General features: G+C 45.7%; 1 protein-coding gene across 5 annotated transcripts; it reads right to left on the bottom strand.

Moving 5' to 3' along the window:
- Positions 1-99: 99 nt before the first annotated feature.
- On the bottom strand, positions 100-12,506 carry PIP4K2C (phosphatidylinositol-5-phosphate 4-kinase type 2 gamma). 5 transcript variants are annotated; one of them, XM_066258825.1, is made up of 11 exons: positions 12,169-12,506; positions 8,734-8,834; positions 7,975-8,071; positions 7,450-7,593; positions 3,994-4,140; positions 3,763-3,801; positions 3,072-3,185; positions 2,446-2,716; positions 2,174-2,277; positions 1,897-1,988; positions 100-1,428 (listed from the first exon to the last, which is right to left on the bottom strand). In XM_066258825.1, the coding sequence occupies exons 1-10, from the start codon at positions 12,340-12,342 to the stop codon at positions 1,908-1,910; spliced, it is 1,272 nt and encodes a 423-aa protein (XP_066114922.1). In that variant the 5' UTR covers positions 12,343-12,506; the 3' UTR covers positions 100-1,428; positions 1,897-1,907. The 5 variants fall into 5 exon arrangements, with proteins under 5 accessions (XP_066114922.1, XP_066114921.1, XP_066114925.1 ...); XM_066258824.1 differs by having other exon boundaries at positions 100-1,583; positions 12,169-12,505; XM_066258828.1 differs by having other exon boundaries at positions 100-1,988; positions 8,734-8,831; positions 12,232-12,487.
- Positions 12,507-13,552: the final 1,046 nt, after the last annotated feature.

Raw genomic sequence — 13,552 nt, 5'->3', positions numbered from 1 at the left:
ATGCTTCCCGCTCCTCTCCCCTCATTTCAATAAAATATATATTTTTTAAAAAAGAAAGAAAAGGGGGGGGAGACAGAGAGAGGCATTTCTGTGAAGGAATTTGGATCCAATAATTTAATTTCTATATAGTGACAGCAATGGGAGTAAATACACAAGATCTTTTCTATTAATAAAACAAAAAAGATGAATATTAGAAGCAACAAATGAGCAGTATAGACTGCTCATGATATGTCATCCACATGGTCAGAAAACCCATTTCTAAAGAACAACAGTTGCTAGTATCATGGAGTTTTATTTCATTCAACAGGGAAAAGGGAGATAGTTGGAATGAAAATGACCCATCAGGCTCTGGACAGGAAGGTATCATAAGGGTTCTAATCCTTAACTGGGACTCCTCTTGTTACTTCCTTTGGAGCAGAAGATGGAGGGGAGAAAGGAATTCTTCTTTATGACCTTGTGACTTCTTGTGAAATGGATCAGTCCAGCCAGATGCAGAGCAAAGAATCTCTGCAACCCCAAAGGCCAATTGCTGGTGTCCATCTATATATTTTAAAAAAATGATGTCTATAGAGGATAGCAAGAACAATGGCTGCCTTTGCAACAAAGGCATTAGAGGGTAGGGAGGACACTACTGGGCTCTCAGGGTCCTCTACATTCTGAGAATGTCATGCATCAACTCAACTATATATCTTTGGAGGGGGCTGGCTGACTCCTCTCTGGGGTGGAGATTGAAGATGACAAAGAAGGCCATCTGTCCTCTGGGAGACACAGTAGCAATAAGATGGGACAGAGGAGAACAGAATAACATATCCAACTAGAAAAGGGGTTTGAGAAAGGCTGGGGGAAAGAAGTATGCTGGGCACACACCTCCAGGGCCATAGAGGAGGTTTCCACACTTGAGACCTCCATCCTCTTGAAATGACCAAGGTTGACCTAGGTGGAGATATTCCCTTCTCCTGGGAATAAAACCTCAGGGATGGCTAGACATGAAGAAAGGGAATTTAACACGGGGAACAAACCTTACACTCCTGGCCTAGCCTACAGAACTGGCGACCCCCCCCCCCCCCCCGAACGGTTCCAGTGCCAGAAGGGGTTTAAGGTCCTGGGGAAGAGCAGCAATAGTCAAACACTTTCATCTAGGCTTGAATGCTTTGGTCATCCATCTCTGGGCTTTTGTGCCCAGAAGTACAGAGATAGGGGTGGAAGCTGGGTGAGGGAAGACATTGGAGAGAGTAATCAGTCCTTGACAGACACTTTTCTCCAGGTCTCTGCATAACATAAGTCCTCTTAGTTCCCATCTCCATGAGGTGCCAGCCTGCTGATCACTCTCCACCCTACCTCCGTGTGTAAAACTGGCCATATCCCACCATGTGTGCATGCCTGCAACCATATTTGTAGTATCTTGAAAGTCTTGACTCCCAGGGCCTACTGAGAAGGAAGTATGCCACAGTGAGTTCTATAAAGTTATCAGCAAAATTCAAACATTCTTAGTTCATCCCACAGAGCAAAGTGCATCCAGAGTAGTTCCTTGAGTTAGGTAGGTTCATCAGTCAGATCCGGAAGAGGGCACCTCCCCCCAGCTCCTTGTAGGATATAGAAACAACATAACATTTTACAAAAATCAAGGCACTTGGGAGAGAATGAACAGTAACATTCTAATGAAGCAAACAGACTTGTTGGAGGGGAGGGAGAGAGGGGAGAAAACTAGACAAAGGGGAGAAAAGATGATGTATTTCTGAGGGCCAGGAAGAGTCTACTCAAGAAGATGGAGTTCTTAGGATGGAAAAAGCCTGTAGCCTGAATTCAGCAAGGAGGAAGAGAAGTAGTGACCAGAACATCCACAATTCCTCCAAGCCTCTGAGAACCCCAACACCTTGAACATAAAGCAGCAGTCACCATGAAGTCGCTTAGGCAAAGATGTTGGTAATAAAATCCAGGAATCGCTTAGCATACTGCTCAGGATGGACAGTAGAGATCTCTGCTCCGGCCTGTAAGAGGAATACGATGTCAGGCCATCCACCACTCTTCTCCATTCCCCACCCTGATCCCACTCCCCCACCATTTCCATACCCAACACTTCATACTTTTGCCAACCCATTGCTCTGGCACAGAAGGCTTTCTCTTCCCAAGGAATAGTCAAGACAGGAAAGGAAAAGCCTTGCAAAACCCTCACCCCGTGCTTGACAGTTTTGGCTGCATGAGCTGCTTTCTTCTTGGCATCATACTGCGTCAGGATATCAATGAGGCCCATGAAATAAACCTCCTTTTGGGGGGCCCCTGGAGAGAGTAACCAGCAATGAAAAGCAAGTATAGTCCCAATTTCCTCTCCCCAGGAACCAGTCAGATATGTTTGGAAAAGCTAACCCGCCTCTCCACTCAGCACCCTGGTCTCTGTCCCACAAGGGCTGCCCTCCCCACTCTTAAAGTTTCCAGGATTCCTCTTACCCTCAGCACTCCGGATGGCGTAGACATCAATGAAGGATTCAAACTCTCCAGGGCCCAGGGGCAGATGAGAATGGATGCAGCCACCAATACCTTCAGGGGAGGTGCCATAGGAGCCCACCAGAGCAGTAGGTCCAGGCAGGCCACAGTCCCCATCCCCCTCTGACTCCTCTTCCCGCACAGGCCCCTCCTCCTCCTCTGGTTCAGAGCCCCGAACTATGTCGTGTATGCCCAGCAGAAGGCTGTAGTCCATGATCTTCAGCTGCACTAGGAACTGAGGCCCCATTGGCAAATCAGATACCCCCAATCTCCCTCCCCACTCCCAGGTATCTCCCCTTCTACCCCTCCCACCCCTGAACTTCTGGGGCCCTCCTTGGGAAAGGAAGTATAAAAATTGAATACCACTACCCTTTAGTATTAAGATCATCCTTTCAGCTCATTCCAGTTACTCGCTCCATGGGTAACCTCTAGGGGATTTTCAAGTCTCAGACCCAACTCCTTAACATATAGAGAACCCAAAGGATAAAAGGAAGAGGAGGAGTTCCCTCATATTGTGAATAGAGAGATAACTACCCTAAGGGCAGCAAAAGAGGAAACAAAGCCATTTCCCAGAGCACCCCAATCATCACCTCCACATCTCTCTTTAGCTTCTCTAGAAATACTTTCTTCTCCACTTCACCAATATAAACTTTCTGGTTCTTGTTGAGAAAGTCCATATCCTTAAGGGTGGGCAACTCCTTAACCTGAGAATAAGTAAAGGGACACTTTGGGAATATATTCCTTCCCCCAAGGTCTCAGAGAACCCTGCTCTATCCAGGGCTCTATCTCTAACTCAGTGGTTGCTAGGGGAGAGAGATCTTGCAGCCCTTCTCTCACTTAACTCCACGCTGGATGATGCCCCAGTCAGTTCTCACCTCCAATGGCTTCCCCAGACTCAGTCACTGCAGCTGTAACCCAAATCACATTCCACTACTTTCTGCTATGGTTTTCATTCAGGTCCTCCACACTGACTTTTCTTTCTTCTTATTAAGCAAAAATACCCGCTCCAATAGGACAGCCCAGAGTGGGTGGTAGAAGTTAAGCATTTTGCTCAAGTCTGACATCCTCACCCATCCCCCAACCTTCCACATAGAATTATCCATGACAAAGCAGCTGTTCCCCTGCCCCTTCTGCACAATCCCTGAAATAGAACAAATTTCCATCTCTCTTCTTGTCAGGGGTTTAAGATAAGAATAAATAGCTGGTAATCCCTGCCTCCTTATCCTAAGAAGATCCCTTTCATCTACCCTCCCCTATCCCTCACCCTAAAATTAGAATCACCTTTTCCTTATCGCTGGCTTCCCGAGACACTAGGGAGCCCTGTGGAGAGACCCAAATACTAATCAGCAGAAGTGGTTAAAAGAACAGGCAAGATCCAGCGTCGAAGACGAGCACCCAAACCCATCCATAGCCTTCTTTTCTTTAAAATGCGTCATCTAGTGCCCTCCCAGGACCTTCTCATTGTCAGGCCATGAGGAGCCTCCCCCTCCACCAGAGCTATCTTCTCCGCACCTTGAGGTCATACTTCCTGTGCACAGGAAGACGGTGGCTAAACATGTTGCGCATCACAAGCATGTAGCTGTCTTCATTGTCCACACTAACTCGGTACATCCCCAGAAACTGGGGCAGCAGCGTGTTGCCATGGCACTTCACAATGTACTGGGGTGGAAGGTAGGAAGGAATGGGAAGAAGCTGAGCACCACATATGCAAAGAGCCCAGGGATGGGTATTCAAACACTATCATTCCAGAGTGAGCAGAATACTTCAACTAGAGAGGTTGCAAGAAAGTCAAAAGTGGTGGCAGCTTTCTAAAGATGCCCCTGGTTATTGTGAAGTTTTTGAATCCTTATCTCTTCTGATTAATTCATTTGCATAATATCTCGATTTTAAAGTATCCTTTCTCATTTCCTATTTATCATTCTTTCAGATGGGAAATGTAGGTATTTTTATCCTTATTTTAGACCCTTTTTATATGCAAACAGTCACAGGATTAGATATTTCATCTGTTTATCAGCAAATTGATTTTATCCAGACCAATGTTTCTCTGTGGGCTAAATTCCCCTAGTAAAAATGTTGATGTTTGGAATCCTTTCCTTTTCTTTTTTTTTAGTGAGAGGAGACAGAAAGAAAAGGAGAGAGATGAGAAGCATCACTTCTTTGTTGCGGCACCTTAGTTGTTTATTGATTGCTTTCCCGTATGTGCCTTGACTGAGGGCTATAGCAGAGCAAGTGACCCCTTGCTCAAGCCAGTGACTTGGGCTCAAGTCAGCAACCTTGAGCCGGAAGCCAGTGACTTTTGGGCTCAAGCCAGCAACCAGAGGGTCATGTCTATGATCCCATGCTCAAACTGGCAACCCTGCACTCAAGCTGGTGAGCCCGCATTCAAGGCGGTGACTTCAGGGTTTCAAACCTGGGTCCTCAGCATACCAGGCCAATGCTCTATCCACTACACCACTGCCTGGTCAGGCTATAATTTGGATTCTTTAAAAAAAAAAATTATTCCTCTTTCAATGCTACTCTCTCTCCTTCTCTCTCTCTCTATTTCTGCTTACTTCACTTCATAGCCAACCTTCTCAGAAAAACAGTCAGCAATCAATCCACTTTCTATCTCTCATTTCCCATCTGAAAGAATGATAAATAGGAAATGAGAAAGGATATCTTTCACCTCAAACCAGTGAAATCAATACAGGGGGTCCTCGGGTTACGACAGTCTCAACATAAAACATTTCGAGTTGACGATGCTCACTTGCATAAAAACTTAGAACAACTGAGATGTGAGTGTTTTGGTTTACTCCACTAGTGTCGTACTTATGGACTACGCAGGCGAACTAGTTTGGTTGCATGCAGAAGAACATGCAATGATGCAGCATATTTGTGTTTTTATGTGCTAGATGATGGTTTTACAACTGTGTTAGGATAGGTAAGTGACTTAGGCTAAGGTGTATTTCGACTTACACCAGAAGTCGGTTATGTCACTGTTGTGGGAACAGAACTGTGTTGTAACCAGAAGACCCCCTGTATATACCCTCATTTCTCCTCTGAAATCCCTCTACTCCTTCCTCCCCCAAATCCCTCAGTTGCCAAACCCAATGAATATTTAGTCAGTATTATATATATATCAACTGAATGGCACTTGATACTACCGATCAGCCTCTCCTTACAACTCTCCTCACACTCAGCTCTCATTAGACTACTCTTCCAATTCCCCACCTCTCTGTTCTCCAATCCAGTTAGGAATGAAGTAGGGCAAAAATAATTAAAAGTGTCCATTCAGCTCGATCAGTGGTAACACAGTGGATAGAGTGTAGACCTGTGACGCCGAGGTCCCAGGTTTGAAACCCCGAGGTCACCAGCTTGAAGTGCAGGGTCACGAGCTTGAGCGCAGGGTCACTGGTTTGAGCAAGGGGTCACTGGCTTGGCGGGAGCTCCCCTAACCCAGTCAAGGCACATATGAGAAGTATACAAAGAACAACTAAAGTGCCTGCAACTATGAGTTGATGCTTCTCATCTCTTTCCCTTCCTGTCTGTCTGTCTCTCACAAAAATAAAAATCAACTCTCATGATGCTCCTTCTAAAAAAGTATCCTTGAGCCTCCCAAGTGTATCTCCTAGTGAGTTGAGATGCTTTTCTTCTGAATCGCAGAGTATTCTGTATCTACCTCTACGACTGCACACATCTTCCTGTGTGCTAATGCTAGCTTACTAGATTCTGCCATTAGATTAAAAGACCCTCAAGGGCCTCAACCATTTAAGTCACCTCTTTCTCCACAGCCTAACACAGGACCTAGTAATAAAGGCATTCAATATTTGTTAGATAAACCAAATATTCCTTTTTGAGTCTTTCATTTATTCCTTGCTTACTGGTTTTAGTGAACCTTTTTTTTCTTCAGTAGAAAGATATTTAGGCAGTGTTTTTATCACCAATCCCACAAACTCCATGTGCCCCGTTAATCAAATCAGACAAAATAGTTCCCTAATCTGTTTCAAGGCTAGATAGTATCATGGCCTCTACCTTCCAAATTACCCCAATTGTGTACTTATCCTGGTTTTCTCCCCAAATTGCATTTATTCCTGATAGTATATTTGGTGCTAACACTTCATCCAATTTTAAGTCTAAAGTTCATACTTTTTTTTTTTTTTTTTAGTGAGAGAGAGAGAAGCATCAACTCATAGTTGTGGCACTTTAGTTGTTCATTGATTGCTTCTCATATGTGTCGTGAACAAGGAGCTCCAGCTAGCCAGTTACCCCTTGTTCAAAGCCAGCAACCTTGGGCTTCAAGCCAGTGACCATGGGGTCATGTCAATGTTCCCATACCGGTGACCCCATGCTCAAGCTGGTGAGCCCATACTCAAGCCAGTGACTTCAAGGTTTAAAACCTGGGTCCGCCTGACCTGTGGTGGCACAGTGGATAAAAGTGTCGACCTGGAAATGCTGAGGTTGCCGGTTCGAAACCCTGGGCTTGCCTGGTCAAGGCACATATGGGAGTTGATGCTTCCAGCTCCTCCCCACCTTCTCTCTCTGTCTCTCTCTCCTCTCTCTCTCCCTCTCTCTCTCTCTCTCTCCCTTTCTCTCTCTTCTCTAAAATGAATAAATAAAATTTAAAAAACAACAACAAAAAAACCTGGGTCCTCAGTATCCCAGGTCGATGTTCTATTCACTGCGCTTCCATTTGGTCAGGTTAAAGTTATACTTTGTTATACATGTGCCCTTTATGTATCAATCCATACTGGTTTTAGATTATAAGTATCAAATAATAAGTAACACGTCTAAATTATTCTATTTCAATAAACACAAATAGGTATACAAAGACTTTAAAAAAAATTATAGTTTTTAAAAACAATGTCAAGTGCTTCTTGGGGAGCAAAATAGGTTGTAGAGAGGACAGGGACATGAAATCTCCCTGTGTGCTCTGGCAGCTAAGCTATGAGTAAAGAGACAGGAAAGAACTAGGCTAGACAGAGGCCTGACCTGGTGGTAGTTGGAGAGGTTGCTATGCATGTCAGCAATGTCCTCACTGGATACTTCTTTGATGACCAGAGTCCGATCATAGGAGATAAGGAAGCGACCATCACTGCCTTCACTTTCACTTGGGGGACTTCGGGTAAGGGATACCTGTTAGAGAAAGGGAATAGGCTAGCTAGAGACTCTTTTCCTTCCCCTTTATATGAAGATGCAAGTCATAGGATAATGGCCAACTGAAAGTGTCTGAATGTAGATAAAACAGTGGCATAAGAGGCTGAGCAGGGGTTCTTAATCTGGTGTCTATACATGGACTGAAAGTAGCAGAAAAATTTTAATGTTATCTATATTCTCTCCCACCCCCACCCGCCTCAAGACAGGGTTTGTAACTTTCACCAGATTTTTAGGTACACCTGTGATGATGAAAAGGTAAAGAATCATACTTGCCAAGGCTCTCATTACTCCAACCATGGCTGTCACAAGGATTCCCCTGTTGTTCAGAAGAAGGAATACCTTCAGCCCATAAACTCTCACCAAGTAATCCTGGTCATCAATGCCAAATCGATCACGGAGGTTCCTGAAGACCTGGGGACAATACTCCTTGAACTTGAAATGACTAGGCAGATTTTCCCTGAAATAGGGATTTTTAAGGTAAGGAAACAAAGTAACAACACTACTTTATATTTACATAGGGCTTGACAGTTTATAAAGCAACTTCACATATATACCTTTTTTGATTCTCATAAAATCCTTGTAAAGTCCTTAAAAGGTATATTATGCCTATTTTATAGAAGTAGAGGCTGTGGGTCAGGGTAGTTTGAGTGACCTGCTTAACTCACATAACTAGTAAATGGCTTAAGTATTCCCCATCCAAACAGCAGAATTTCCCAAATCACAAGCAAGTTAGAGACATCCTAAACTCAGCAATAGGTGCCACTTTTTAGAATTGTACCATCTGATACTAGGAGGAAGGGCTTAGAGACTCTTTTTTTTCAGGAAGTCCCCATCAGAAACGAATGGGAATGATATCCAAATGTATTTACTTTATAGAATTGCTAGGCAAGAAAAGAGATAAACTAGAACATCCATATAAAGATATAAGGAACACTGAAAATTATTTTAATGATTTATTTGCATAATACTAAATTTCTGCATTGGGAAGAAGGTTAGACAATAAAACTCATAAGTTGCCTTCTAAATCTAAAAACCTTCAACTTATTGAATCTTAACTATTAAAATTATTTATTCTTTTCTTCAAAGGTTGACATGAGAAGGGTGGGAATTCCCACATACCTGTGGAAAAGGTGATTGTTCACCTTGATCTTGGAACTGGCCTTAAAGTCATCTGGCAGCAGCATCACAGGAGGAGGCACCTGGCTGAGCTCATTGATCTGCTAAGCCGAAACAAGAATAGGGAGTGAGTAGGAGTATGAACTACTCATACTCTGTGTCTGGTCAAGAGTCAGAAAAGGGCAACTCAAACCTCATTCCTTTAAAAATATTGCTTATCATTCACTTGACATAGGTGAGAGACTGTGTCTGACCTCTTCTGCTGCCAACTTACTGCAGTAAGCAACCTTCACACTGAACTCCTCACACTCCCACCCCTGAGGAACTTCATGCTCACAACAGTCTTTTTATATCAGGCAAATTCTATAAGCAACTCATTTTTAAAGCTGTGAGAAATTCTAGAGAGAAAAAAATATCCTCAGCAGACTCAAGACACTCATGACAAACAGTTTTATGCTCCATTAAAAACAAAACAAAAAGCATTTTTATTTTTATTTTATTTATTTATTTTTTTAAAGATTTTATTTATTCATTTTAAAGATAGGGAGAGAGAGAGAGAAGAGGGGAGGAGGTGGAAGTATCAACTTCCATGTGTGCCTTGACCAGGCAAGCCCAGGGTTTTGAACCTGCATCCTCAGCATTTCCAAGTTGACACTTTATCCACTGCGCCACCACTGGTCAGGCCACAAAAAGCATTTTTAAAAATATGAGACAGTTAATGGAACTCTCTGAGGGGTCAACAACAAATAAAATGAAATATCCATATCCTACAAAAGAAACCTCCTTACAAGTAGGACCAGTCCTTCCAGACAACTCAGACCCAGTTCTCTGCAGTAGGTCCCACTTACTAGGTGTAAGGTAAAAGAAGAGCAGCTGATTTAAGAGGGAATGCAGAAGATACAAACTCATCAGGCATCTGTTCAATAAATTCAAGCCAACTCACATCCCCAAAAATGCAAACATCACATGCTCTCCTGAGCCTCCAAAGTCAGCAGTTTGCTAATTCAGTGGTACAGTGGACACAGCTTTGGCCTGGGACACAGAGGACCCAGGTTCGAAACCCTGAGGTTGCTGGCTTGAACATGGGATCACAGGCATGACCCCAAGGTTGCTGGCTTGAGCCCAAAGGTCACTAGCTTCCAGCCCAAGGCTGCTGGCTTGAGCCCAAGTCGCTGACTTGAGCAAGGGGTCACTGGCTCAGCTGGAGCCCCCTGGTCAAGACACGTATGAGAAAGTAATCAATGAACAACTAAGGTGCCACAACAAAGAATTGATGCTTCTCATCTCTCTCCCTTCCTGTCTGTCTGTCTCTCTCTCTCTAAAAAAAAAAAAAAGAAAAAAAAAGTGCATTTATAATATGACTAATCGCTAGTTTATGTAAGTTCCCATCTAGACTGTGATTCTTCCAGCACTGGGATCAGTTCTAATCAACTGCCTACCTAGCAAAATGTTTGGCATATGGTGGTCTTGAAGTGTTTATTAACTGTATAAATGGGTGCCTTGCCTATCCTTATTTAGGCATTTGACAGAGTTTATGAAGTGCAGTTTAACCTAAATCCCATAAACTGCAGTATAACCCAGATCCTCTCATTCTCAGTAGAAAAGGAGGACAGAACACACTCCTCCAGAAAAATAAGCCACTTGAGATTCCCAGCCTAAAATTCAGCTACAGTTCTTCATGGCCCCTCTTCACCACCTGATGTTAAAGCAGGCTGAATCATCATTAAGATATGTTTAAGGAATTTCCTCATTTCAGATACTTGAAGTAAATGTGTGTTTGATGGAGGGTAAGGTGTTGAAGATAAAGTATAGACCCAGGGAAGCTAAGGCAGGTCTTATTTGTAATTCCTTCAATTCTTACTCAAGGAAAACCCTCCTTGTTAAACTTCCTAAAGGGATGGATGAGTCATATGGAAAGTACACATGAGAGGCAGCCCTACTTCCGTCAGCCTTGCCCATACCAAGTGCCTTAGACTGGGTACTTGCTGATAAGACATTACCACCCAGGAAGCTGGGAACATATGCAAAAGGGAGCTGACAGACCCCAAACAACACTTTAAACCACAAATTAAGAATGTGACAAAACTGTATTCCTCCTCGCCCTCTTCCACCTCCACAACCCTGCCATAACTATAACAATTCAAGGAATTTGATTTATAAAATACCGCCTGTCACATTCAAGGTCACTGCATCACTTCCATTCCAGATCCAATGGAAGGGAGCAGTGGCTGTGGTATGTTCACCTGAAGTATTCTCAGGAAAGAAGATGCACTGGCCTATATGGCCTCCTCCTGATTCCCAGGCCACACCCTCTACAGCAGTTTCCTGCTTCTGAAGTTCACCAGCTCAGTGCCCCCATGACCAGAGCTTCTCAGCCATCTCTTTAGTCAAAGATGACCTCCATTCACATCAAACACCATCACCAGCGAACAACGGCTGAGTGAGTGCAACCACTAGGTTTAGGGTAGGGTAGCTTCTCAGAAATGCTGTGAAGGGAAAGGAAGAAACAAGCAGGATTAGAAGGTCCGATAAGCCCAGAGCTTCCCTCAAAGTCAAGGTTCCAAAGTCAAGGACATCAGCTGGAAAGCAAGGTGGAAAGGAAAGTGAACCAACCCCCCTCATCCAGCTACCCTCCCTGCTCCCCTTCCATTACACTTTCACCGGAGACCTCACCACCACTAACCCTGAACAGCCACTCCCCCTAATGTCCTTCCAGCTGTAGCCGGGTCCTGGCTGGTCTACGCAGCCCGAGGCTGAGGCTGGATCTGGCAGGAAGGAGGCAGGAAGCTGGATTCCAGGTGGGGAAGGCGGAACTGGGTGGAGGACTAAAGGGCGGAGAAGACAAAGTCTACGGTTAAGATAAAAAGTCTAGAGTGAGGCCCTGGCCAGTTGGCTCAGCGGTAGAGCGTCGGTCTGGCGTGCAGAAGCCCCGGGTTCGATTCCCGGCCAGGGCACACAGGAGAAGCGCCCATCTGCTTCTCCACCCCTCCTCCTCTCCTTCCTCTCTCTCTCTTCCCCTCCCGCAGCGGAGGCTCCATTGGAGCAAAGATAGCCCGGGCACTGGGGATGGCTCTGTGGCCTCTGCCCCAGGCGCTAGAGTGGCTCTGGTCGCAACAGAGCGATGCCCCGGAGGGGCAGAGCGTCGCCCCCTGGTGGGCGTGCGGGTGGATCCCGGTCGGGCGCATGCGGGAGTCTGTCTGACTGTCTCTCCCCGTTTCCAGCTTCAGAAAGAAAAAAAAAGTCTAGAGTGAGAAGACACACTGAGGATCACCTGAAGGCAGGTGAGCAGGGAACGGGATAGCCCCGGCGGAAAGTGCAGCACGAGGGACACTGCAGACGGGAGCCTGGAGACAGGGACGCCCTGAGGCACAAGAGCTTGAAGGGATACGGACACAGCTACGGGGGGCGTGGGGGGAGCCGGATAGGGCCGGATCTCACCGAGTGAGCTACGCCCCACAGGAACACGCCCACCAGTGGGTCAGCCGCCCGGAACACCTTCACCTTCTGCTGCACGAAATGCTTCTTCTTGGTTTTGGAGGCGAAGCCGAAACCCTGGCCGGGGCCCGCTGTACTCGCTGGTACGGTGGCCGGCGGGGCCGAGGAGGACGCCATGGTCTCCCGCGTACACGATCGAGTGGACGCGAGAGCCCGGAACGATCCGGTCTCCCAACCCCGGAAGCAGGGCTCACCTGAGCTGTCGTCACGCGGGCTGGGGCGGGGCGAGGTTGGCTCCGCCCCCTGGCTCTGTGCCCCAAAACCCGTGGGGGGAGGGGGGCTGGGCTCACCTGGCGGAAGGGCGGACACGCGGAGTCCGCGTGGCCCTGACAGATCACCGAGGCTGTGGGGATGCGGCCTGGGCTGACCTGTTTCACTTTTCAGTCTGGGGTTTCTCGGCTGCAAAATCGCCGCCTACCGGTTTTGCCCAGTCTCTAGGAGTAAATTCCCTCCTAAAGCTAACCCAGAAGCATTCGTTAACAAAATGGTTTTAATGCATATACTCAATGTGCTGGTGTTTAGAAGGACTACTCTGCATCATTCTGGAGGTAGCCTGTGGTACTGCAAAAGTCTAGGCTCCAGGTGATGAACTGAAACCGTAGCTGTTAGGATGGAAGGAAGGGATGGCATTTAAAGGTATACTTTAATGTCAGTTTGGAAAATTCTTAGTGATGTGGGGGATTTGAGGGGAAGGGAGACATTGAGAATGAATCCCACGCTTCTGGCTAAGATGAAGAGAGATGGTGGAGCAGTTCTGGCAAAAAAGATAAGTTCATATTGGAACATGGTAAGAGTAACTGAGTTCAACTGGACATAAAATAAAATGGCCTGTGCTGGGTTTATAGATTAAATTATAGTTGTGGAATCTCTGGACGTGGATGACATCTCCCAGAGAGAGCAAGCAAAAAACCAAGGGCTGAACCCTAGAATAGGCCATTATTTAAGAGGCTTGTGGGGAAGGCTGAGAAGGGGTTGCCAGAAAACTGAAGAAGCCAGGAGAGCAGGGGCACAGAAACCAAGAGAGTGGAATTTTAAGAAGAAAGGAGTGAAGAGCAGTGTCAAAACTCACAAGAAGGTGAAACAAGACAAGGACGAAAAACTACCCATTTTACCTGGTAACTAGTGACCTTTGGAAAAGCAGTTTCACCAGAACAAGAGCCAGATCAAGATGGGCTGAGGAATGACCGGGAGGTGAAAAAGTGGGGAGAAGACAGGAAGGGGTATGTTCTAAAATGGGGATTAAGAGAGTGATTGTGGAAGATGATCATGGGAGAAGAGAATTGAGCTGTTAGTAAGGGCAGGAAGAGACATACTGGAAAGGGACAGA

Source organism: Saccopteryx bilineata, chromosome 2, assembly GCF_036850765.1.
Source record: "Saccopteryx bilineata isolate mSacBil1 chromosome 2, mSacBil1_pri_phased_curated, whole genome shotgun sequence".
NCBI classification, from domain to species: domain Eukaryota; kingdom Metazoa; phylum Chordata; class Mammalia; order Chiroptera; family Emballonuridae; genus Saccopteryx; species Saccopteryx bilineata.
This window is presented reverse-complemented; position numbering and strand designations above follow the sequence as displayed.

Excerpts from the sequence above, each read along its gene's own strand:
- PIP4K2C (XM_066258825.1), bottom strand. The coding sequence starts at position 12,342 with ATGGCGTCCTCCTCGGCCCCGCCGGCCACCGTACCAGCGAGTACAGCG. Across the intron at positions 8,072-8,733 it reads AACAATCACCTTTTCCACAG|GGAAAATCTGCCTAGTCATT; the intron begins GTATGTGGGAAT and ends TCCCTATTTCAG. Across the intron at positions 1,989-2,173 it reads CCAAAACTGTCAAGCACGGG|GCCGGAGCAGAGATCTCTAC; the intron begins GTGAGGGTTTTG and ends TTCCTCTTACAG.